At 35.2% G+C, this 23,386-nt stretch overlaps 5 protein-coding genes across 8 annotated transcripts; 3 read left to right on the forward strand and 2 right to left on the reverse strand.

The window, feature by feature from the left end:
• The first annotated feature begins 11 nt into the window (after nucleotides 1–11).
• Nucleotides 12–3,743, forward strand: LOC124536834 (SET domain-containing protein SmydA-8-like). Its single transcript, XM_047113460.1, has 8 exons — nucleotides 12–106; nucleotides 304–500; nucleotides 807–1,030; nucleotides 1,242–1,529; nucleotides 2,189–2,429; nucleotides 2,507–2,737; nucleotides 3,015–3,103; nucleotides 3,476–3,743. Exons 1-8 carry the CDS (start codon nucleotides 63–65, stop codon nucleotides 3,698–3,700), a joined length of 1,539 nt encoding a protein of 512 aa, XP_046969416.1. The 5' UTR covers nucleotides 12–62; the 3' UTR covers nucleotides 3,701–3,743.
• Nucleotides 3,744–4,537: 794 nt separating this feature from the next.
• On the forward strand, nucleotides 4,538–6,838 carry LOC124537112 (erlin-2-like). Of its 3 annotated transcripts, none has more exons than XM_047113845.1 (7): nucleotides 4,538–4,792; nucleotides 4,873–4,987; nucleotides 5,065–5,145; nucleotides 5,247–5,355; nucleotides 5,496–5,647; nucleotides 5,766–5,918; nucleotides 6,179–6,838. In XM_047113845.1, exons 2-7 carry the CDS (start codon nucleotides 4,880–4,882, stop codon nucleotides 6,539–6,541), a joined length of 966 nt encoding a protein of 321 aa, XP_046969801.1. In that variant the 5' UTR covers nucleotides 4,538–4,792; nucleotides 4,873–4,879; the 3' UTR covers nucleotides 6,542–6,838. The 3 variants fall into 3 exon arrangements, with proteins under 3 accessions (XP_046969801.1, XP_046969802.1, XP_046969799.1); XM_047113846.1 differs by having other exon boundaries at nucleotides 4,538–4,766; nucleotides 4,835–4,987; XM_047113843.1 differs by having other exon boundaries at nucleotides 4,538–4,766; nucleotides 4,855–4,987.
• LOC124537113 (elongation factor 1-beta') lies at nucleotides 6,830–7,893 on the reverse strand. The gene is made up of 3 exons (XM_047113847.1): nucleotides 7,722–7,893; nucleotides 7,328–7,571; nucleotides 6,830–7,217 (listed from the first exon to the last, which is right to left on the reverse strand). Exons 1-3 carry the CDS (start codon nucleotides 7,799–7,801, stop codon nucleotides 6,873–6,875), a joined length of 669 nt encoding a protein of 222 aa, XP_046969803.1. The 5' UTR covers nucleotides 7,802–7,893; the 3' UTR covers nucleotides 6,830–6,872.
• A 185-nt stretch (nucleotides 7,894–8,078) lies between these two features.
• LOC124537111 (NADH-ubiquinone oxidoreductase 75 kDa subunit, mitochondrial) lies at nucleotides 8,079–18,068 on the forward strand. Of its 2 annotated transcripts, none has more exons than XM_047113841.1 (14): nucleotides 8,079–8,191; nucleotides 8,502–8,669; nucleotides 8,913–9,244; nucleotides 9,683–9,824; nucleotides 10,477–10,602; nucleotides 10,679–10,774; nucleotides 11,155–11,328; nucleotides 11,893–12,058; nucleotides 12,443–12,594; nucleotides 12,806–13,012; nucleotides 13,670–13,841; nucleotides 15,515–15,677; nucleotides 16,473–16,620; nucleotides 17,249–18,068. In XM_047113841.1, exons 2-14 carry the CDS (start codon nucleotides 8,505–8,507, stop codon nucleotides 17,393–17,395), a joined length of 2,190 nt encoding a protein of 729 aa, XP_046969797.1. In that variant the 5' UTR covers nucleotides 8,079–8,191; nucleotides 8,502–8,504; the 3' UTR covers nucleotides 17,396–18,068. The 2 variants fall into 2 exon arrangements, with proteins under 2 accessions (XP_046969797.1, XP_046969798.1); XM_047113842.1 differs by having other exon boundaries at nucleotides 8,185–8,305.
• Nucleotides 18,069–19,802: 1,734 nt separating this feature from the next.
• Nucleotides 19,803–20,789, reverse strand: LOC124537034. Its single transcript, XM_047113744.1, has 3 exons — nucleotides 20,607–20,789; nucleotides 20,154–20,320; nucleotides 19,803–20,013 (listed from the first exon to the last, which is right to left on the reverse strand). The coding sequence occupies exons 1-3, from the start codon at nucleotides 20,763–20,765 to the stop codon at nucleotides 19,803–19,805; spliced, it is 537 nt and encodes a 178-aa protein (XP_046969700.1). The 5' UTR covers nucleotides 20,766–20,789.
• Nucleotides 20,790–23,386: the final 2,597 nt, after the last annotated feature.

Genomic DNA, 23,386 nt, shown 5'->3' on the forward strand with positions numbered 1-23,386 from the left:
TTCGCCGCATGTCTGCTTCGATGCAGGTTGTTTAACTAATCCGATAATTTGGTGATCGCAAAATGAGCTTAAAATACGAGGTGAAAAGTAATGAAAAATTAGGCAGGTTTGTAACAGTTAATTAAAAAAAAAAAAATTTGCTTTAATACTAAAATTTTATTGCATTTCTCATTAACGTATTGGTGATATTTAATGGTTGTAGTTTGGTAGTATTTCAAAGGTAATGGTTCTAATTTCCATACCAAATTATATTAGTACATATCATTTAATAAATAGGAATACAATTGTATTTTTTAAATCTAGATATTTAGTCGCTGCAAAAGATTTAAAGCCAGGCGAGCGAATTCTCTCGGACCAGCCTTTTGTATTGGGACCAAACAGCGACACGTCGCTTGTCTGCTTCAACTGCTACCTGCCTCTCATAAGCAAGTTCCTCGTGTGCAAGAACTGTGCAGTAGCGCCCATATGCCCAGGAGACGGGTGCACGGATCAATTTGCAAGTATGAAATTATATTACGTTTTCCATCTAATATAATACAATAGGATGGTATTTTTTTAATGGATCTTCAGTTATGATTCTGGTTTCATATCACAGTTTTAAAGTGATTTGTGTTGACAAAAAATATTCTTGTTTTACTTTGAAGAAAAACTTTGCGAGGAAACCGGCTTGTATGAAATTCTGCCAAATCAATTTGCAATCGCATGTAGAATAAGTCCATAATTTTTGGGATGTGAGGCTTTGGCACATTCACAGACCTAGTTGTGTAATGGGTGGAGTTTATTAAAGATTCAAATAAATGTTTCAGAATGGCACTCACAGCAAGAATGTGATTTCTTCCGAAATCTTAAACTCAATAAAGGAACTAATCCCATGACGATGGTGCAGAACGTCGGATCGTTGTTGGTTTTACGAGCGCTATTAAAAAAGGATTTTAACCACCAGGAATGGCAAGTCTTTATGGAATTGGAAACGCATTTAGACCGACGTAGGGATAGTAGCGTTTGGGATTTCTACGATAACACCGTAAAGGTAATATGAATATAATATGAATATAATTGTCAATTGATATTCAGTCAATTTCTTATAAAAATATTTTTTTCTGTAATAATGCTACGTTAGATTATTATAGTTTAGCTTCCAATTCGTTAAAATAACAGACAACATTTTAGGCACATAGGTAATAACCGAACAAACTACATAATAATTAATGTATTTGATGGATACATAATGTTCATTTCAGTTCATCCAATCCCTGGGTCTTCTCGAAAATGGTCAGAACAAGGATCTCGTTCAGAAGATTTGCGCGGCCATCGACGTGAACAGCTTCGAGGTGCGCGGGCCGCCCATCCCGGCCATCGGCTGCGCGGAGCTGCTGCGCGGGGTGTACCTGCGCGCCGCGCTGCTGGCGCACGACTGCGTCGCCAACACGCACGTCTCCATCAACGACCGCAACGAGCTCGTGTGCCACGCCAGCTGCGACATCAGGAAAGGAGACCCTATATATTACAACTACACGGATCCCTTGAAGGTGAGAGCTGTGGCGTGAGAAGAGATAAAAAAATTATTATGACTTGAAAACATCTATGCACAACAAATAAAATTTTAAAGGAGGAGAAGTTGAAATGAGACGTCACTTATCCTTGTCATCTCTCGGGTTCTCTTATTTGCGTTCCATTTCAAATGGTTAACATAATAGGCTATTTGACAATGCGAAAAATAAATTGTAAATTATTGTAATCAGTGTATATTATGAGTTTAAAAATGGTTATTTGCTAACGAAAGTTGGAAATAATACTCAATTTATTCAAAAATCCATAAATAAAAATGCATTTTTTCAAACGTTTATCACGTGACACAAAACGCTCCTGTTTGGCCGGGCTTATGATGAAGTCACTTTCTTGTAAACTTTGCTTTTGTACCATATGTACCACAGATTAAAATACAGGAAAGTGACGTCACCGACCCCATTGCAGCGCCATATTGTCCAAGTAGTGTTTTTGCGCGCTATTTAAATATGGAATTTTTAATATGATATTTTTCTACAAATATGTACTAGAAACAAAAAAAAAACAATACTTTTACTGGGTTCCTTACCTTCTACTAAAGAATATAAAATGGATTTTAAAAACCAGTCAAATAGCCTATTGTCCTATTTAATGTCAAATAATTCATTTTTAATTTCCTAAGGGTACATCATTACGACAGCAACATCTTATGATTGGCAAGTACTTCAAATGTACATGTGCTCGATGTTCTGATGTCACGGAGTTGGGAACATACATGAGTTCAGCGATTTGTCCACAGTGTAAAGCTGGATATATATCGAAAAACGCTAGCGTTTGGATCTGTAACAGCTGTGGAAAAGAAACCGAATCGTCTACCATTGAACATAAGGTTCAATGTTGCGCGGACAAACTGGAAGTTATAAGTATGAACACAGAAATTGTTTATACATCCAAATCCAAATTTAAAATGGTTTTGTTTTCTATATTATTTAATTTACAGACAAAAAAGATGAAAAAGATCTCGAGGAATATATAAGAAACGTTTTGTTAGTGCTCGCTCCAAACCATTATTTACTTTTGGACGCAAAGCAACGCCTTGCTGGTGTTCTGAGGGATAATATCAATAGAGAGCCGAGACCTACTAAGAAGTTGATGCGCCGTAAAATAGAGTTGTGTCGGGAAATATTACCCGTACTTGAAATACTCAGCCCTGGGATATGTCGGACTAAAGGTTAGTCCAGTATACTTTTGTGTTAATATGTTTTGCGACACGTATTTTGCTGAAATTACTGAAACATATTTACTCGAGAGATATATACTTACCTAATCTTCAAACAGATATTTGATAAAGACATACGTCTCTGAAGCTGACGGCTGATTGCGTTTTGCTTAAGAATATGCTTATAAAGACCTTATCAAAAGCCAGAAGACTCGTAATTGTTCATTATATCAATATCTTAAGCATCTTCCCAGATATGAAATTAAAGTAAAATAATCCATAATTTCAGCTATCACTTTATACGAATTACATGCGACAACGGTACAGCTGGCAAAGAAAATGTTCGATGCGCGTGAAATTTCGGGATCGGCTTTTGTGGTATGTGGAATGGCCGACTTATAAAATATTTCAATAATAAAACTTACAATAATAACAATAAATCGACGGGTTTAATAAATAATAATAACACTAACATAACCAAGTTCAACGGACAAAATAGCTTCAATCGCCAAATCATAAAGTAATTGGGAGACAGCTGAAAATCAGCAAAGGGATAAAAATCCCTCATAGCCTGAGCTGTCTCCTTTTGACTGCACACAAGTTTTATATTCATTATATATTTTTTATTATTATATCTTTCTTTGTTTATGTTGTTTTTATATCCATTTTTTGTATATATTTTTTTCTTTATATGTGTGTATGTCAATAAATGTTTTTTTCTTTCTTTCTTTCTAATTTTGAATTTTACAGGATGAACTTCTCGTCGCAGAGAAATATTTAAAGCGATCACTGGAGATGTTAGTGATCGAACCGGGAAATTCTCCAGAAGGCGAGTTGTGCGCCAAAGCTTTAGAAGAATACAGAGCCCTGAAATTGACGATAGCAAAAGTTTTAGATGGAATTCACGCACAAGGGAAAACATATGAAAGTGAGAGTGTGGCTGAAAGTGTGCCGGTACATCCTGAAGTGGACTAAACTTTTATAAGGGTAGTACGTAATTAAATAAAACAGATCTTGAATAAATATTTTCCATGTTACCATTCATATAGTTCTTTTATTTCCCTTATAATAATTAGAGTTAGAATTGACAAATCATTAAATTGATATAAGGCGGTCACGCTTTATTTGTTTGTGTTTCATAATTAACGGTTAAAGTAATTACCAATAATATTTGATGGCTGGTTTACTTTTAAGAGCGGATCACCCCGAATAGAGTTGTAAGTGTTGTGGCATTGCGAGTCATTATTATTTGACAAGCGTCTCGAATGCAATGGTGACTTGCAAAATTATGCTCTCATTGTTTTCCAAATATCGGAGCAACTACCAAACCCACCTGTTCGTCAGCCTGTTCCTCCGACATATATATTTTATAACCATAATATGCATTATGTTTTATAACCATATCTATGTCTTTTTCTACCTTTAACCACTTGACAATAATTTAAAAAAGAAATGTTCTATTTAAAATAATTTAAGAAGGTAAAAATTAATGCCTGATGCACAGAATGTATGAACTTGTTGTCTTAATAGAACTCCCGGATGCCCGCTCCGACGAACCTAAGACTGTAGCAGCGTTTTGGCAAAACCATGTTTTATTTTATTTACGGTTGTCATTATATCGTTTATGATTATAACGTTAAAAATGTTATATAATATGCTGTAATCATCAATATCAGAAATATATTACGATTTTAAAAAACTATCTAAAATACGTTTCATAAATGTTACCACACTTAGAAATAGCTCGAAAAGACGAAAATATGCTGCACATGTGGCCGTATGATCTAATATCTTTGCTTTTTTATTAAAGCTGGAACCTAAAAAAGGTATCGTAAGCTGTCAAAATTTTGTCATTAGTATTTGTAATTTGTATTGTGATTTAAGATATTAAAGTATAACTATCGGCCTTTAATATTGAAATAAGATAATTATAATGTTCCAACCTTATTAATATATCCGACTTACTAGAGCGATAAAAAATCCTTAAATACTGTATTTTAAAGCAAATACAACCAACAAATTCATCATCATACCTTTAATAGTGAGCGTTCATTTAATTTTTTTGAGGTAAACATAGAACAAGAAATAACGTAAGTATACAATAAATAGAAGTATTCTCCTTATTTTAGAGAGATACTATGTTGTAGTCCAGTCATGGCGGACCAGACATCAATGTTGGCGATTGTTATATTGGCGGTTGGAGTGTCTGTACATTTTTCTTTACACAAAGTTGAAGAAGGATATGTTGGTGTTTACTACCGGGTAAGAAAATGTGCTTTACTTTTTTATGTCTGTACTTATAGTTTAGCTTTTTATTTATCATGTTTAATTATTTACAGGGAGGAGCATTGCTTCCTGTTACAAGTCAGCCTGGCTTTCACATGATGATTCCAGTACTAACAACGTTTAAAGCAATACAAGTAATATGCATTTATTATTATAAGAAATACAAACAAGATAAGTAGAAATAAACATACTGTTTACAGAAATATTATTAAACAGAAGATTATTTTTGTTTTAGACTACATTACAAACAGATGAAGTAAAAAATGTTCCATGTGGAACAAGTGGTGGTGTCATGATATATTTTGAGAGGATAGAAGTTGTGAACAAGCTTGATCCTAATAGCGGTGATTATATTTAATTAATTTAAAATGGTGAAAAAGACCTAAACATGTAATTATCTGAAGGCAGTACCAGGCAAATAGCCACATAAATTTGAACTGTCAATTTTAACGTAATACTCAAAACTTGATGTGGTTTATTACAGTCTTAGAGGTAGTGCGCAACTACACTGCTGATTATGACAAGACATTAATTTTTCATAAGGTTCACCATGAGTTGAATCAATTCTGTAGTGCACACACACTGCATGAAGTCTACATTGATTTATTTGACCAAATTGATGAGAATCTCAGTACAGTAAGTATATATATTATATGTATATATAATAGTAATTAATCAATTAAACTTATTTTCACTTGAAACAAAGTAATAGTATTAAAAGTATTCTTGTCCATTATTTGTAATTTTTTTTTAGGCTCTACAAAATGATCTCAATGAATTGGCTCCAGGGTTGAAAGTCAATGGTGTTCGTGTGACAAAACCAAAAATACCAGAGGCTATAAGAAAAAATTATGAACTTATGGAAGCTGAGAAGTCTAAGTATCTTATTGCTGAACAACATCAAAAGGTTCATTTGTCAATGTTTCTGCTCCCTGATTATTAAATAACATTATTTGATTTATTGAATTGCAATCGTAAGAAGGTTGAACCAAGTAACTTTTGAATATTTTGAGTTTTTCTTGGTAGGATCTTTTATGAACTATTTGTATAACTATACACACAATTCATGTTTGGAAAATAATCAATCAAAGGACTTGTAAGATCTTTCTTTGAATAGTATAGTAATTTTTTATCGGTTAAAATGTATATATACTTACTTTTATATAGGTTGTTGAAAAAGAAGCAGAGACAGCACGCAGGAAGGCGATCATTGAGGCAGAAAAAGAAGCCTATGTGGCTAAAATACAGTATGAACAAAAAATAATGGAAAAGGAATCTCTGCAAAAAATTGAACTCATTGAAGATAGTATACACAAAGCTAAGCAACAGACCAAAGCAGAGGCTGATTATTACCATTTAAAGAAACAAGCAGAAGCTAATAAGTTGCTTTTGACTAAAGAATATTTAGAATTGAAAAAATATGAGGCACTTGCATTGAACAATAAGGTATATTTTGGCAATGACATTCCTAATATGTTTTTGCAGGCAACTCTTGGTGACACTTCAGCTAAAAATATCCAAGTTGAATGAGTGATAATCATTTTTTCAAGACCAGAACTAGTCATTAAATAGTGTTTCTCAAAAATGTGGTTATTAAAACATTTAGTTTTTTATGTTGCATCAATGTGCTCTTTGGTAATTTTCTTTGTAAACTGTTTTATTTATCAAACTCGTTAGAGCTAAGAATAATGGACATTTTTGTGTCATTTATATGAAATGTATATTATTAAAGTGTTCATATTGGAACAATAACAAGACACTAAGGTTTAAGTTGAATAATTGTTGTAACTTATCTTTGTATTTATTACATTAAAACACTTTTTTGTATAAATGTATTTTATTGAAATAAAGATGGCATGACTTAGATTTTATTGAAGGCAGCAATATCTACAGACTGGACGAAATCTTCAAAATCTTGAATTTTTTCTGTTAAAAGGTCTACAGATACTTTGTCGTCTTCGATGACACACATGATTTGTAATTTATTAATTCCGTAACCCACTGGGACAAGTTTAGAAGCACCCCATAACAGACCATCCATTTCAATTGTGCGGACTTGTTTTTCCATTTCACCCATGTCTGTTTCATCATCCCATGGTTTTACATCAAGGATTATAGATGACTTGGCAATGAGAGCTGGTTTCTTAGATTTCTTATCAGCATATGCCTTCAAACGCTCTTCACGGATTTTTGCTGCCTCTGCATCCTGTCGAATAGACATGATATTTAGTTATTTTTAGAAAATCATAACTTGAAAGTTAAACCATATAAGGTGAATAAAAATCATAGATAAAATAATATTAGACGTTAACGAACCTCTTCTTCGTCACCTGAGCCGAATAGATCGACGTCATCATCATCTTCCTCTTTCTTTGCGGGTGCAGCAGCTGTTGGCTTAGCGCCAGCATTTAATGGGCTTACTCCTGCAGCCCATGCCTTGCGCTCGGCGGGGGTATATGAGGCGATTTGGTTGTACCAGCGAAGAGCGTGCGGTAAGTTGGCAGCCGGCGCCTTTCCGACTTGCTCAAACACTTGAACATCAGCTTGAGAAGGTGTGTACCTAAACAAGATAAGGTTCTATTGTTATCTCTGTTTCGTGGTCAAGGTCGTGTCATTGCAGTTTAAGTGAGCATTTATTGTTCTAAAATTAAGAGGTTAACGACGGTTGACGTGGTATGGGACAGTTACCAATCGTAATATTTTAACATACCCAGACAAATAACTTTTCTCAGCTAAATATTTGTTCAAATCGCCGAGCCCCTGTGCGGTTTTAACGTCCCCGATAGCCATTTTAATAAATTATATTAGTTTTTTTGCACAAGTACCACACCGCACACTCGGATTTAATTGAGTGAAAGAAAGAGCTAGCAAATGTCAAAGAGAAAAGAATTGTCCTACAGAATATAAAATATTCACTTAAAATTGTTAGTCAACTTCTTTAAAATATATAAACCGCAATTGAACTTTTCATTTTAAATCGAGAAATCAAAGGAAAACATATACTTTATATAAAAAAATAGCATTATTTTTTGGAAGTCGGCTGAATATGGTCCCTTTTAATTAGTTTTAACTAGAATGCAGTAATATTGACATAAAGCTTTTGACATTTAACATGGCAAATTGACAGCTTTCGGTCTGTCTTGTCATTAAATTTTTCAGATTCAGGAATACTCTCTTTAAGTACGTTTTATATTAAATCTCTTATAAATTAGCAGTTGAAAACCATCTTACATTTAATTCGTTCTTTTGTGATTATTTTTTTTGTAACTATTAATGTGTTATATACTTAATTAGGTTAGACAACCCTACTTATGTAACAATAACAAGAGGGTTTACTTTCATATATCATTATTTTCACCCTGTTATTGGCATTCATTTATTTACCATCAAGTAGCGGTATAATCTAGTTGCATAGTTTCGCTAAAATTTTAATAATAACTTGAATATATATGTATTAGAACCTGTTTGTTACGTTTTTTGGTTGCTGCAGAAAATGCTGCGCCAGCCGCTGTCCCGGGCGCTTGCGCTATCTCCCAGCCGAGTCGCACCGTTAGGGGTTCGCAAACTCGCTAATCAAGTTCAAGCGCAGCCTGACAAAATCGAGGTTTTCATTGATGACAAACCTGTGTATGTACCACCTGGAACAACTATCTTACAGGTAAATTGCGCACATCAAATTGTAATTAAAAAATACACATATATTTGTGTACTTAAATGTAATTAATGTAATAAGTCAAGTAATTATGTACCTCTTAGTGCTGTAAGTATAGCTGTAGAGTTATATATGTCAAAATAATTTCTCCAGTCTCCAGTAATATAGTAAAATTAATTTTATCAAGCTATTATTTAAGCAATGGTCAGTATATTTATTACTTATATAATTTATAAACTACTCTTACAGGCAGCGGCACAAGTAGGTGTGGAAATTCCTCGATTTTGTTACCATGAGAGATTAGCAGTGGCTGGTAACTGTAGGATGTGCTTGGTGGAAGTGGAGAAATCTCCCAAGCCTGCTGCAGCTTGTGCTATGCCTGTGATGAAGGGAATGAGGGTTAAAACTGACTCTGATCTGACAAGGAAAGCCCGAGAAGGTGTAATGGAGTTTTTACTGGTGAATCATCCATTGGATTGTCCAATTTGTGACCAGGGTGGAGAGTGTGATTTGCAAGACCAGTCTATGGCATTTGGTTCTGACAAAAGCAGATTTACTGACATTCACTTTTCTGGCAAAAGGTTAGTGTCTTTTAAAAGTATCTAAACTAAAAAAAAAATTATGTAAACTGAACTTACATATAGAAACTGTATTAAATAAGTTTAAGTCATAATACTCAATACAAGAGTATATTAATTATAAAAAAGGCATGAAATTGGTAAATGTAGATTTTTAGACATGATATCTATAATTTAAAGTTCACATATGTAGTAATAAAAAATAGTGGAAAAGAGTAAGTAAGTACTGATTTTCTTGCTGGATCTAGTTTCTGAACCAGAAATAGTTTTACATAAGCTTAATTTAGTACTGTTATATAAAAAAAGTGCTTTTATGCTTACTTAAATAAAGAACATTTTGATTTTGATCTTGACATGGAGAATCATGTGCTAAACTATGAGATAGTAAGTTAAAATAGATTTTTAATGTGTAACAGTTATAGTAGATGATTATTTTTAAAGGGCTGTGGAGGACAAAGATGTAGGTCCATTGATAAAGACCATTATGACACGATGCATTCACTGCACAAGGTGTATACGCTTTGCATCAGAGGTTGCGGGTGTTGATGATTTTGGAACAACAGGCAGAGGAACTGACATGCAGGTAACACTTTAAACTTGGTTTGAACTTTTATATACAACTAGTGACCCGCCCCGTCTTGCCTAAAACTATCAGTGTCTCTCTACTATGTTGTGCATGTATTATATATATAAACCTTCATTTTGAATTAATCTATCTATTAAAAAAACCACATCAAAATCCATTGTGTTATATTGAAGATCTAAGCACAAAAAGAGGACAGACATCAATGAGTGGCTTTGTTTTATACTATGCAATGATGGTGTAGTCTTAAGTACAGTCGCTAGGGTTAGGTTAGGTTAGACGACGAGTGCCATGAAATCATGTTATGATTATTAACTCTCTTGTCCATCAAAAACAATCTTACAAAGGATGAAATCATTAAAACTATGGAGAGTAGATAGTCGTACCACTACTTTGTTAGTTAATTATTGCTGTTAATATGTTTTGAATCTGACGGTAAATAGTACCAGCTGTAAAGGTCCTACTATATTAGCACCGATTTATTATCCTGCCAAGGAAGACTTATCGACTACTGTAGTAGTCTAGTGTATCATCTGAAAAAATATGCAAAGTTCATCTATTTAGTAAGGAATATAATATTAATCATTAAAATATTTGCTCTTCTGGTTCTTCTGGAATTAATAGTACATATTTATTTTTTCTATTTTTACAGGTGGGAACTTATGTCGAGAAAATGTTTTTGTCTGAGTTATCTGGAAATATTATTGATCTTTGCCCCGTTGGTGCGCTCACTTCTAAACCTTATAGTTTTGCCGCTCGACCCTGGGAGACCAGGAGGGTAAGTTGATAATATAATTGATGCAAATGTTGAAAAAAAGTTTACATGATATAATAAGAATGAATTTTATTTCTAGATCGACTCTGTAGATGTTTTAGATCCTTTGGGAAGCAATATTGTTGTCGCGACTCGAACCAATGAAGTGCTGCGTATTCTACCCAGAACAAACGAGGTATGAATAGCAAATTATATTTGGAAAGACCCAACTCACGAACAACATTATCAGGGCCGTATTAAGGGGAGGGCAACCGGGGCAACTGCCCTGGGGCCTCCACATGAGGGGGCCACGTCAGTTTTCAGCGAGATAACAAATACCGAGATTTATTATACTTAGTCAAATTATAATAATGTTGCTACTTAATATTTTAAAAGTTACCGTTAAAAGTAAATAAATCATAGCTGACTGATTGAAATAAAAAAAAACTAATTAATTCATAATAATATGATTATTAGGGTATTCACGCTTCTGTTAGGGGCCCCACTGCTTTGTGGCCCGGGGGCCTCCAGACGTTTAAATCCGACTCTGAACATTATTAACGAGTGTTGTGGCAGGAAATCAACGAGGAGTGGCTGTCGGACAAGTCGAGGTTCGCATGCGACGGTCTGAAGCGACAGCGGCTGGTGACGCCCATGCTGGCGGACAGTCGCGGCAACCTCACGCCCGTGGAGTGGGAGGACGCCATTGTGGCTGCGGCCAGGGCTCTGCGCGACTGTCCGCCCGACAAGGTACGATGCAGCCCTGATCACCTCTTTTATTATATTGACTTACTATAACACATATGTTGTAAAAGATTAAATTAGTACATTGTTGCTTGCAAAGTAATATACAACAACAACAACAGCCTGTAAATTCCCACTGCTGGGCTAAAGGCATCCTCTCCCTTAGAGGAGAAGGTTTGGAACATATTCCACCACGCTGTTCCAATGCGGGTTGGTGGAATACACACGTGGCAGAATTTCTATGAAATTTGTCACATGCAGGTTTCCTCACGATGTTTTCCTTCACCGCTGAGTACGAGATGAATTATAAAGACAAATTAAGCACATGGATCAGCGTTGCTTGCCTGGGTTTGAACCCGCAATCATCGGTTAAGATGCACGCGTTCAAACCACTGGGCCATCTCGACTCGACAAAAGTAATATAATTGGTATATATTTAATAAATTGGTTTGACCCACTGAGTTTCTTTCGCCGGTTCTTCTCAGGTCAGGGTGTTCTTTTTTCGAACTGGTGGTAGTGTTTACTTTAGTAATTTGAGTTTGAGTTTGAAAATAAATTTGTTTTTTGCAGCTAGTGGCCGTGGCAGGCGAGCTGGCGGATGCGGAATCTCTTATTGCTCTGAAAGATTTGTTCAACCGTCTGGGCTCGGAGAACGTGTGCACGGAGCAGTACTTCCCCCTGGAGGGCGCCGGCACGGATCTGCGCTCTTCCTATTTGCTCAACACCAAAATTGCCAGTGAGTCTTTATTTGTAATTTGTAGGAGTTCTATCAAAGATATTCGTTATCGTTTTAGAAAAATTGGTTCTGCTTCGTTAAAAACAAAGGTATTATTATATTGCTATTGAGAAGGTAATCTTTTGTCGACCGTTGAGGATCTTACACTGGCATACTGGTTCTTGATACTGGATACAGTTACAGCAACATAATGTTTTACGGAAAAGTAACTAATGTATTGGTTGTACCTGGTGACCAATATTATTTCGAATAGTGTGTTTTTTTTTTGTTTAGTATTATTAAAGTTATATGCACAGAGTTAATATAATGTTTTCCCAAGCCAGCCGGCCAGCAATGTTCTGCAATGTTCCTATATGATATAATATTAATAATATTTCGTTGTAGACGTGGAAGACGCTGACTTCGTGTTATTGATCGGTACGAATGTGCGTTTCGAGGCTCCGCTGTTGAATGCACGCATCCGTAAAGCGTTCGTGCACAAGGAAACCGACGTGGCTCTCATCGGACCACAAGTCGACTTAACCTACGACTATATGGTGAGTCTTGTCTGAAAATGAACAAAGAAATTTTAATAATAATATTTGCTTACATCATTGTTGCTACCGTAGCGATAAGACCGCCTTTGTACATCTACTCAACATGTTACCCATTTGCCTTGTTTTTTATTATTGGTGTACAATAAAGAGTATTTATTATTATTATTAATAATATTTGCTTATATTTTTGTTTCCGTAATAAAATCAACAGCATGTAGGCGATTCAGCTTCCGTCGTCAAAGACCTCGCTACCGGCACGTCGTCGCATGAAGTTATGAAGAGGCTGGAAAACGCCAAGCGGCCCGTGGTCATCCTGGGAGCAGATCAGCTCAAGACCCCCGAAGGAGCGGCTCTGTTGGCTTACACCCAGGAGTTGGCACTGCGGCTGCAGGACAAACTCGTGGACAAAGAGTGGAAGGTATGCCACAGTTTTAAAATAAAGATGACTTCGACATACGTAACTAACCAGATCAGTGCTTTTTTTGACTGCTATAATCTTGTATTGCTATGTCGTTAGTTATATAGCCCAAGAAAAAAAACCCGACCTTAATTCATGTTTTCATTTCTGATCCCAGTGACCCGACTGAATTTATGTTATTTTGTCTCAATTGACTTATATGCCTATGTGTGTTAGAACCCACAATCATCGGTTAAGATGCACGCGTTCTAACTACTGGGTCATCTCGGCAAGGGATAATGGTTGGGAATCGATGACTCGTCGGCGAAGGCTTCTCTTTTGCACTCTTGTCATACTGTCGCACTGAGCAGGCATGCTAGCAAGAGCAATAGAAGATGAGGTATTTTGTGGAGAGGACGACTCAATTTATGAAATGAATCAGTCATCACTGTATATATCCGTGACCACGAACGCTGTGAAGTGTTCGAAACGTCGAGATGCCAAAAATAATTAATATACGCGATTGAAATGCGTTATAACTAGTTTTACATCACTGTATACGTTGAAAGTGAATTCGCGCGTGTGTGGGTACGGGAGCTAACGGGCGGCATTGTATATGTTGGAAGTAAATTCGCGCTTGTGGGTACGGGAGCTAATGTGCGGCGTGGCGTGTCGCAGGTGCTGAATGTGCTGCAGCGCACGGCGTCGCAGGTGGCGGCGCTGGACCTGGGCTATGTCGCGGGCGCGGGCGCGCAGCTGGCGGGCGCGCGCGTCGTGTACCTGCTGGGCGCCGACGCCGGCATCGTCACGCGCGACGCGCTGCCCAAGGACTGCGTCGTCATCTACCAGGGTACCCTAACAACCTGTAAATTCCCACTGCTGGGCTAAAGGCCTCCTCTCCCTTTGAGGAGAAGGTTTGGATAATATTCCACCTCGCTGTTCCAATGGTTGGTGGAATACACATGTGGCAGGATTTCTATGAAATCTGTCACATGCAGGTTTCCTCACGATGTTTTCCTTCACCGCTGAGCACGAGATGAATTATAAAGACAAATTAAGCACATGAATCAGCGGTGCTTGCCTGGGTTTGAACCCGCAATCATCGGTTAAAATGCACGCGTTCTAACCACTGGTCCATCTCGACTTACCTAACCTAACCCACCCCCAACATTATTGAGCCGTTGTCATTTGCTGACCGATGCCATATGTGACCTTTATTTGGCGACCGACCGCGTAATAAATGAAGTTTTTGCTTCCGTAGCTTATAAAATATATAGAATGTGACATTAATCCTCGGCTCTTGCCGCAAAACTAGGCTTAAATTTTTGGTACTCTATTCACTTTTAGCTGAGTGTGTTTAGCTGTGCAATTAACAGAAATTTTGTTCTGTTAACACATTTTGAATGGCAATGCACAATAAAAACATATATATTTCAAAATACTTCGATATTAGGTCAAGCACACTTAAATAATACTATATTAGAGCACTCAGGTTTCACAAGTAATATTCGTGTCATTCACGTTGAATGATTTTAATGACTGCTGAGGTGCTTAAACGCGTTGCATCCTTAAGGCGTTTTCTGACAGGTTTGATTGTCAGTACTTGAACCATTGCAGTATTGTCCATGTGCTGACAAACAAAGCATGTCAGAAAGGTACTATAAAACTATAATTTTATGTTATGTAGTTTTACTAACAATAAGTTAAGGAGTGTATTATACTAACAATTTTGTAAATATGATCAGATTGGTCGAAATAAAAGATTATATATTTAAAAATACTTCTACTATTAACCTGCTTCAATAACGCTTACGTCCGTTCTATACTCGAGTATGCATCTACGGTATGGAATCCTCACTACAATATTCATATAAATGAAATTGAGAAGATCCAAAACAAATTTTTAAAATATTTGTCTTTTAAATCTAGCGATTGTACCCATGGACCTTTATTATCTCTCTCAAAACGCCGATCTATGAGAGACCAAGTTTTCTTATATAAAATTATTAATAATATTATTGATTCCCCTTTTCTACTAAGCAAGCTGTCTCTGAACTGCCCACGATCCAACGCTCGTTAACCGCTATGTTTTTATACTCCCACTTGTCATTCATCACATAATGCTAACTGTTTTCTAATCAGAGCTTGTCGCGAATATATTAAGCATTTTGGGAACATTGATATATTTCATTTATCTTTAATTAAATTTAAAGATAAAATTTGTAACCTTCTTAAATTAACTTAACTATATACTTTTAATATTGTCAAATATTTTTTTATTTTTCTTATTGTGTTAAAATATTTGAGTGCATTATATGTTTTATCAATCGGTGGATACTTCGCTGGATAATGTGATATCTAAACTGTATTATGTAATTTGATTATATGTTATATCTGTTTGTATCCCAAATATTAAATAAATAAATAAATAAATTATTATTATTATTATTATTAAACTCTCATTGGGAAGCGAGGAGGTCGTTGTCTGGAGTTGTTTGTTTGAACTGTTCGCGTGGGTCGCAGGTCACCACGGCGACGCGGGTGCTGCGATGGCGGACGTCGTGCTCCCGGGCGCCGCCTACACGGAGAAGCGCGCCACTTACGTCAACGCCGAGGGTCGAGCACAACAGACGTGGCCCGCAGTCACGCCGCCCGGCAAGGCGCGCGAGGACTGGAAGATCATTCGGTACGCCCCCCCCCCACTACTAAGCTACATTTCTACTTATTTACACGAGCGCAATGTTCTATGAAAAAAATTATTATATCATGAGTCTCATGACATATAAATATGAGACAACATCACATACATTACTCTGATCCCAATGTAAGTAGCTGAAGCACTTGTGTTATGGAAATCAGAAGCAACGACGGTACCACAAACACCCAGACCCAAGACAATATAGAAAACTCATGGTGATCTACATTGACTCGACCGGGAATCGAACCCGGGAACTCAGAGTGGCGTACCCATGAAAACCGGTGTACACACCACTCGACCACGGAGGTCTTCATAATATATAGCACTTGAACGGTCACAATTGATTGTTAAACTTACTTCGTTATTATAGTGTGTGCCATGGTAACTCAATGTTTAGTTAATTTGGTAAAATAATGATTCAAAAGTAATTGTTAGAGTATACTTGAGTATTCTTACTTTGTCTGACGTGTGGTGTGTGCAGAGTCGGATTTAAAGGTGTGGAAGCCCCGGGGCCACAAAGCAGTGAGGGCCCTAGACAAACAGAAGCGTGAACACCCTAATAATTATATTATTATGAATTAATTAGTTTTTTTTTTTATTTCAATCAGTAAGCTATGAATTGTTTCGTATTTGTATCGGTAACTTTTAAAATATTAAATAGTAAAATTATTATAATTTGACTATATCTCAGTATTTGTTAACTTGCTGAAAACTGTGGCCCCCTCTCATGTGGAGGCCCCAGGGCAGTTGCCCTCCCCTAAATCCAGCCCTGGGTGTGTGCAGTGCGCTGTCGGAGGTGGTGGGGTCGCGGCTGCCGTACGACAACATCGACGAGGTGCGCACGCGCATGAGCGAGGTGAGCCCGGCGCTGGTCGCGTACGGCGAGGTGCAGGATAACAACTACTTCGCGCAAGCGAGAACACTGTCGCAGGTTTGTCTGTCTCTCTTGTCGTTTACCGCTTAAAAGGGCTGTTGTTTAGAGTCGATGGAACCTTTTATTTTTTTTTATTGTTGAGTAATGCACAATAAGCTATTTGACTAGTTTTTGAATTCCGTTTTATATTATTTAGTAAAAGTTAAGGAACTACTTTAAATTGCGTGCAAACATGCTACTTGGACGATAGGGCGCTGCAATGGGGTCGGTGACGTCATTTTCTTGTATTTTAATCTGTGGTACATATAGTAGAAAAGCAAGGTTAACAAGAAAGTGACTTCATCATAAACCCAGCCAATCAGGAGCGTTTTGTGACACGTGAGAAATATTTGAAATAATGCATTTGTATTTATAGATTTTTGAATAAATTGAGTATTATTTTCAACTTTTATTAGTAAATAACCATTTTTAAACTCATAATATACACTGATTACAATAATTCACAATTTATTACTCGCATTGTCAAATAGCCTATTAATATACTCCAGATAAGAAAAGTTTACGCGAACGCATTATCAGATTTTGTTTATGTAATTTTTTAAATAATTATTTACTTAATTGATTTATGGAAATTATTTTACTATCGAGTTTTATTTGTTGACGTCTTATGAATGTAAACTTGCAGAGCCTCCAAAAGCCTGTATCGGGCAAGCTGGATGTTCAACTCAAGAAATTGGAAGACTACTTCATGACGGATTCTATCAGCCGCGCCTCGCCCACCATGGCTAAGTGCGTGCAAGCCGTCCTTAAACAGAAGCAGTCGCCGTATTAAACTAAAGCTCGACACACGAATTCTTGATCACCTCAATCCAGATACTAGAAGTTGTATGAAAACTCGCATCAATATCAATACGAAATGTCATCAAAGATATTTAAACATCAGAAATCATGAATAATATCTTACATTAAATAAATGTAAAACATATTGTAGTAACACAATTATTAAAAAAAACCTATTGTAACTCGGTTTTAAACTTAATCTTCAAGTAATATCCTGTGAGTTTCGAAGTATTCGTGTTTTATAATAAGTGAAATATCTTATTCATAATTACTTTCCTTAGAATTTTAATTTCTAAGAAAAGTATTTATGGATTTAGTTTAGTTAATAAATTATGCCTTTCTGCAATCATTTTTACGAAGGAAATACTTCAGAAATGCACCTCGTACAGTCGACCGTACATTCCTATTCAAATATCTAATTATCTTAAATTCTGTAGATGGTTCGACTGTACCGTAATGTTGTTATATGAAGCTATTTATTATGTTTTTTATATTCTACAAGTAGCGAATTTTCAATGATTCCATCTTATAAATGTATTAATAAATATAATGTAACCTCAACAGTAGTAACAAAGGAATGGAAACAAAATGCATCATTTGGATATAAGGACAGGTTTTGTAAATATGCGTCTAGTATAAAATAAATGTAGTATAATGATTGTCGACACATTACTTTTATTTATTGACAACCATCAATCCTATTAGTTTTCAAGTATCACGAATTATCGAAGACTAGTCAAAATCAAAATCAAATACAAAATAAACTTTATTCAAGTGGGCTTTTACAAGCACTTTTGAATCGTCATTTAACAATTAAGTGAAGCTACTCGAAGAAACTCAGTAGTTACTCTTTTTCAACATTTTTAAAAATACAGTCATGTTAGTGAATACAATTATTTAAATTAATATATCCTGCCCGGAAGTCAACAGGTATTAATTCCACGCCTTTTTATCATCTACAAAATCTTGTATCGAATAATTTTTACCAATCTCTGTTAAAAACATCCCGAAGAGAGTTTCTAGTTCATTCGTTCATTAATTGAAAAAAAAAACAGAATTTATAAAGAATTAATAAATAAAAATATTTCGTTAGGTAATTTGCACACTAATTGAACATCGCGTACAGGATCCTTTAATCTCCCATCGAAGAAAATGTGAACCCTATTTATATATTCCACGCGATTTGTAATGTTCTACACATATAACACTATTCCACTTAACTACTTATGACACTGTGACTTATCCATACCTAATTTATAAAACTTTACCTACAGCAAAAAACGTAATCCTTCGAGAGAGTAAAATTGCGATTTCACTCCTTCCAGGGGTGTATTAAAAAAAGAAGTCTTTATTTTCCTGGGACTCACAGTATCACCATACCAAATTTCATCCAATACCTGTTTAGCGATTTAAGCGTGAAGTAATGTAACTCTACGTCTGTAACCTTACAGACGTAGAGTTACATTATTATACGACAAAAAAAAGAGTTTTAATTTTTGTATAAAGATATGTAATATTGATTTTGCTTTTTAATTTATATCTGATATGATTTAAGACGTATACTGATCTTGATTATTTCAGGATAAGAAGGTATTCTCGTTACTTTGTTTTTAAAACATAAATCAAGGATTTAATTTGACATTTATGCCGGTTTAATTATACCTCACTAAGTATATTTTTTATCTGTTTTGAGAAATAGGGAAAAAAATTACACATGAATGTGTGGTGTGTATTTCTCTTTTATGTTCATCTTTATGTGTCGTCTTTGAAGTTTTTTTTTTTAAATATGTTTTCATATGTTAAATTTTTGCTTTTGTAAGTTGATCTACGTATTTATGAACGTTTAAGATGGATATTAGATACTAATTGTAATTTACAGCTAGTATCACCCGCGGCTTCGCTAGCGTTTTACGCTGTCGGTTGTCATGTGTCAGGCAAAAAAGTAGCCTAGCCCTTTCTATGAGTTCAAGTTTGCTCTTACCAAATTTCATCAAATTCGCTTTAGTGGTTTGACCGTGAAAGAGCGACAGACAGACAGAGTTACTTTCACATTTATAATATTAATTAGGAAAAGTCAATGTTTAATTTGGCTACTCTATATAAAATAATGGCTATAAATGTATTTCAGTGTTAGGAATGAAAAAACGGACATTTGTATTTTTTTATTACCTATGATAAATTTCATTTAAAATGAAAATAAACTTAAGAACATTTCATTAGTTCTTCTACTATTTCCTTTGTTTCTTGCTGGTTTTCCAAAAATTCATCTAAATTGTTCCACATTTTTTTTTACCTTTTTTCTTGGCTCTCTGCTTTTTAGCCCTGTGGTGTTTTAAAGTCAAACGTAAAGGGATGCAAAACAAATAATTATTATACGGAATATAGATTTATTGAAGTACTTACATCTGTTGATTGAATCGAGCTACGTCTTTATTTCTTTGTTTTCTGAGGAGCTCCCTTTTTATTTCAATTGATTCCATTTCACTGGCATTTTGTATAGACGATGCCTGTGATTCATTAAGTTTTAGGAGTTCAGCAGTTTGTTTTATATTTTTTCGAAATAGTACTTGTTGTTTTCTTTCTTCAAGAGTTTTTGATTCTACTAATGCGCTGAAAATAGAAAAAAAAATTATAAATATAAACTTTGGTAAGGAAACGATAATGATACTTATTTTAAAATGGTTATGATTTTTATCTCTTACTTTGGCATGGCTCTGTGTTATTTCAATTAAACTACAATTTGGTTTAACCTTAGAAGCTGACGACCGTAGCAACTATCTTCAAATATCATATCTCTTGCTTTTTTAATAGATTCCATCTTGATTTCATGTTTCTTTTTAGCGACGAACTTTTTTACGGACTCTATTTGTTGAGCGTGCTTTATATTTTTTTGAGTTTCTAGTTGGTGGACAAGACCCTGAATTCAAATAAATTAAAACATTAATCACATTCAAGTACATTATTGATAATTTAATACATATTAAAATTTGGTTGAAAATTTTAAATTAAAATGATTACTTTTTAATTACCAACTTTTAAAATAATATCATCAGAGGGTTCCTCCTTCATTTACAGGTGTAACTTGTGGCCTAAGAGTGAGAAACACTGTACTCCGAGGAGTCAGGATTGAATGCTATTTTACATCGCCATTCAGCCATTAAGCGATTGATGTTTGTAAATTGTATGATCTTTGTGTATCGTACCTGTACCGTATCCGGCCACATTTTAATCCAATTTTGAGATTGTTCGATAGAAGACTTTAAGTAATCATTCTTTTCCGATTCTCTTTTATCCGGACTTTGACATCTTTTCAGACGATTCCATTCAGTTTTGTGTAAAATCAAATAACGTGATCGACTCATAATAAAAAACGAATCTTTGCACAATAAAATATAAATAATAATAATATGTGAATATGACAATTTAGAAATCTATACGGTCATTATTTCATTATTAAAAACGACGCGACATCTCGTGAGATTAGTTGTTTGTCGTTTCGTTTATTTTTAATATTTTTAAGGATAGAAAGTTACTTTTTAATTTTTTATCGCTACTAGATCTTCGATAAAAACTTTTATCTCTATTTTATCCTCTTGGGTGTGCATTTGAAAACACCTAAAAACCTTTGAAATTTGTAATTTCGGACATGTCGAATAGCCATACAAAATCATTGAAAAATCTGCATTTAAACCTTTTAGGAGATTAATTTTGGAAATACTCTCTTCGTGCTCTCATAAGAAATTTCTGTGCAAAACTTCTCCAACTAGAACCACCGGCATAGGCTGTGCTTTGAGTTTCAGATAGTTATATAAATATTTAATTAGTTATATATTATCAATGGGGAATCGATGGATCCAGTTGAAACAACTGAATTTCTTGGCCTTACTCTTGATGCCAAGTTACAGTGGCTCCCCCATATAAACGGATTGGCGGGTAGACTGAGTTCTGCGGCATTTGCGGTCAAAAAAATTGGATTATTAACTGATGTTGATACGGCTCAACTACTATATATTTATTTACTTTCACAGTATAATGTCCTACGGTATTATGCTTTGGGGTAACGCAGCCGCTATCCAAACTATATTTGTGCTGCAGAAGAGGGCTATTCGCGCAATCTATAACCTAGGAGCCAAGGAATCATTAAGGTATAGATTTAAAGAAATTAAGATATTGACTGTTGCTTCTCAATACATATTTTGTAATGTTTTGTATGTACGGAAAAATATGGATGTTTTTATGAGAAAATGTGATTCTCATAACATTGGTACAAGGAACAAACACAATCTTGTTACTCCTGTTACTCGACTGCATAGAGTCATTAACTCTTTTGTTGGGCAATGTATACGCTTCTACAACAGGATCCCAGAAAGCGTTCAAAATGCTTCTGCTGCCAAATTTAAAAAAGTTGTTAAGGAACGCTTGTGTGCAAAAGGTTACTATACAATTAGCGAGTTTATGTTTGGTAGCACACCTTGGGAATGAAACGATCGCCTCCTGGCTATTTCTAATCATATACTACTATGTATCTTATTATATTTGACAAAAAAAATAACAAAAAAAAAGACCCGCTGAGTTTCTTTCGCCGGTTCTTCTCAGGTCAGGGTGTTCCTTTTTCCGAACCGGTGGTGGTGTTTATTTGACAATCAATAAGTAAGTGTAATGCTTCTATATTGAATAAAGGAATTTGAGTTTGAGTTTCAAATAGTTGTCGCCCGCTGCTTCGCTCGTGTTTTGGATTTAGCTGTTAAATCTTTGGTAAGTATAAAAAATCTCCTTCCGTGGGATTACAAGAGTTACAACTTGCTTCACACCAAATCTTTCAAATACGCTATAGTGGTTTGGCAGTGAAAGCAAAACATAAGACGTTTAAGTTCTATTTTTAGTAAGCATAATATTGGTATAGGTCTTTTAGTGTTTTAAATGCCTAAGTTATATTAGTTGTTTTTAATTAAATAGCGATAAAAGAAATGGTGCACGGCGAGTAGCACGCCTCATTTCAAACGACTAAGCCCATCCATCATTGTCGTCCCGACGTTATTTGCTGTATATTTTTGCATAAAAATAACTTCTACCCGCTGGAAATGCTCGGAGGTAAGATAAATAGCCCAATATGTTTCTAGTTAAGTTATAAGTTGAATTAAATTTGAATTTTTCTGACGTTACTGCTTCTTCTATTTTTTATGGAATTATATTTGCCTTGTAGGGCAGACCATATACCATATACCTACAAGTCAGATTTTCCCGCCATAAAACAATAAAGACATTACTGTATTCTGACTTTAAGGGTGAGTGAGTCTTGTGTTCCTATAGTTAAAGGAACATTGAAGATGTAAGGAGTTATTTTAATCCTTTCTTTTATTGTTTATCTTTCTTTTTGTGCTTGTTGAATTGCAGTAACGACCAATAACATCAGACGGCCCGACTAAGTCAACTCCTACTCCCAATAGCTTTCTAGAGATTTGTTAGATCTCTTTTAGTTTTTTTTATTTAGTCTAGGATTTCAGCTTTTATACACATTCTCTGGTCAATTCTGTGAAATAAATGAATATCTATGATAAAAATACGAAATGCATTAGTAACGATTCCTTATTATTGTACATTAATATTTCGGTCTTTGAGATTGCCCTGTCGCGTTATCTATGAAGTAAAAAGTGAACGAAATGACTCTTCAGAGTAAAGTGCATGCATACTTGACAACATGTTTCACAAAACACTTGACGTCCAGGTAGCTGACCCATACTAACGAGAAATGAAAGGAATACTTTGACAAAATAGTTTTTGTTTATTTAGTGTAAGAAAAAAATTATACTTACGCAATTGTTTTGTCTTATTTAGTTGTTTTATAATTTTTATCCTTTTGAACTATGTAATATATATTTGCTAAAGAATAGCTTTATATTTAATTGGTGGTAGGGCTTTGTGCTAGCCCGTCTGGGTAGGTACCACCCATTCATCAGATATTCTTCCGCCAAATAACAGTACC

Source organism: Vanessa cardui, chromosome 17 (assembly GCF_905220365.1).
Source record: "Vanessa cardui chromosome 17, ilVanCard2.1, whole genome shotgun sequence".
NCBI classification, from domain to species: domain Eukaryota; kingdom Metazoa; phylum Arthropoda; class Insecta; order Lepidoptera; family Nymphalidae; genus Vanessa; species Vanessa cardui.

Excerpts from the sequence above, each read along its gene's own strand:
- LOC124537113 (XM_047113847.1), bottom strand. The coding sequence starts at position 7,801 with ATGGCTATCGGGGACGTTAAAACCGCACAGGGGCTCGGCGATTTGAAC. Across the intron at positions 7,572-7,721 it reads GAGAAAAGTTATTTGTCTGG|GTACACACCTTCTCAAGCTG; the intron begins GTATGTTAAAAT and ends TATCTTGTTTAG. Across the intron at positions 7,218-7,327 it reads GCTCAGGTGACGAAGAAGAG|GATGCAGAGGCAGCAAAAAT; the intron begins GTTCGTTAACGT and ends TCTATTCGACAG.
- LOC124536834 (XM_047113460.1), top strand. The coding sequence starts at position 63 with ATGAGCTTAAAATACGAGGTGAAAAGTAATGAAAAATTAGGCAG. Across the intron at positions 1,530-2,188 it reads ACTACACGGATCCCTTGAAG|GGTACATCATTACGACAGCA; the intron begins GTGAGAGCTGTG and ends TAATTTCCTAAG. Across the intron at positions 3,104-3,475 it reads TTTCGGGATCGGCTTTTGTG|GATGAACTTCTCGTCGCAGA; the intron begins GTATGTGGAATG and ends TGAATTTTACAG.
- LOC124537111 (XM_047113841.1), top strand. The coding sequence starts at position 8,505 with ATGCTGCGCCAGCCGCTGTCCCGGGCGCTTGCGCTATCTCCCAGCCGA. Across the intron at positions 10,603-10,678 it reads GACCCTGGGAGACCAGGAGG|ATCGACTCTGTAGATGTTTT; the intron begins GTAAGTTGATAA and ends TTTTATTTCTAG. Across the intron at positions 12,595-12,805 it reads ACTTAACCTACGACTATATG|CATGTAGGCGATTCAGCTTC; the intron begins GTGAGTCTTGTC and ends TAAAATCAACAG.
- LOC124537034 (XM_047113744.1), bottom strand. The coding sequence starts at position 20,765 with ATGAGTCGATCACGTTATTTGATTTTACACAAAACTGAATGGAATCGT. Across the intron at positions 20,321-20,606 it reads TGTGGCCGGATACGGTACAG|GGTCTTGTCCACCAACTAGA; the intron begins GTACGATACACA and ends ATTTGAATTCAG. Across the intron at positions 20,014-20,153 it reads TACGGTCGTCAGCTTCTAAG|CGCATTAGTAGAATCAAAAA; the intron begins GTTAAACCAAAT and ends TTCTATTTTCAG.
- LOC124537112 (XM_047113845.1), top strand. The coding sequence starts at position 4,880 with ATGGCGGACCAGACATCAATGTTGGCGATTGTTATATTGGCGGTTGGA. Across the intron at positions 5,356-5,495 it reads CAAGCTTGATCCTAATAGCG|TCTTAGAGGTAGTGCGCAAC; the intron begins GTGATTATATTT and ends GGTTTATTACAG. Across the intron at positions 5,919-6,178 it reads TTGCTGAACAACATCAAAAG|GTTGTTGAAAAAGAAGCAGA; the intron begins GTTCATTTGTCA and ends ACTTTTATATAG.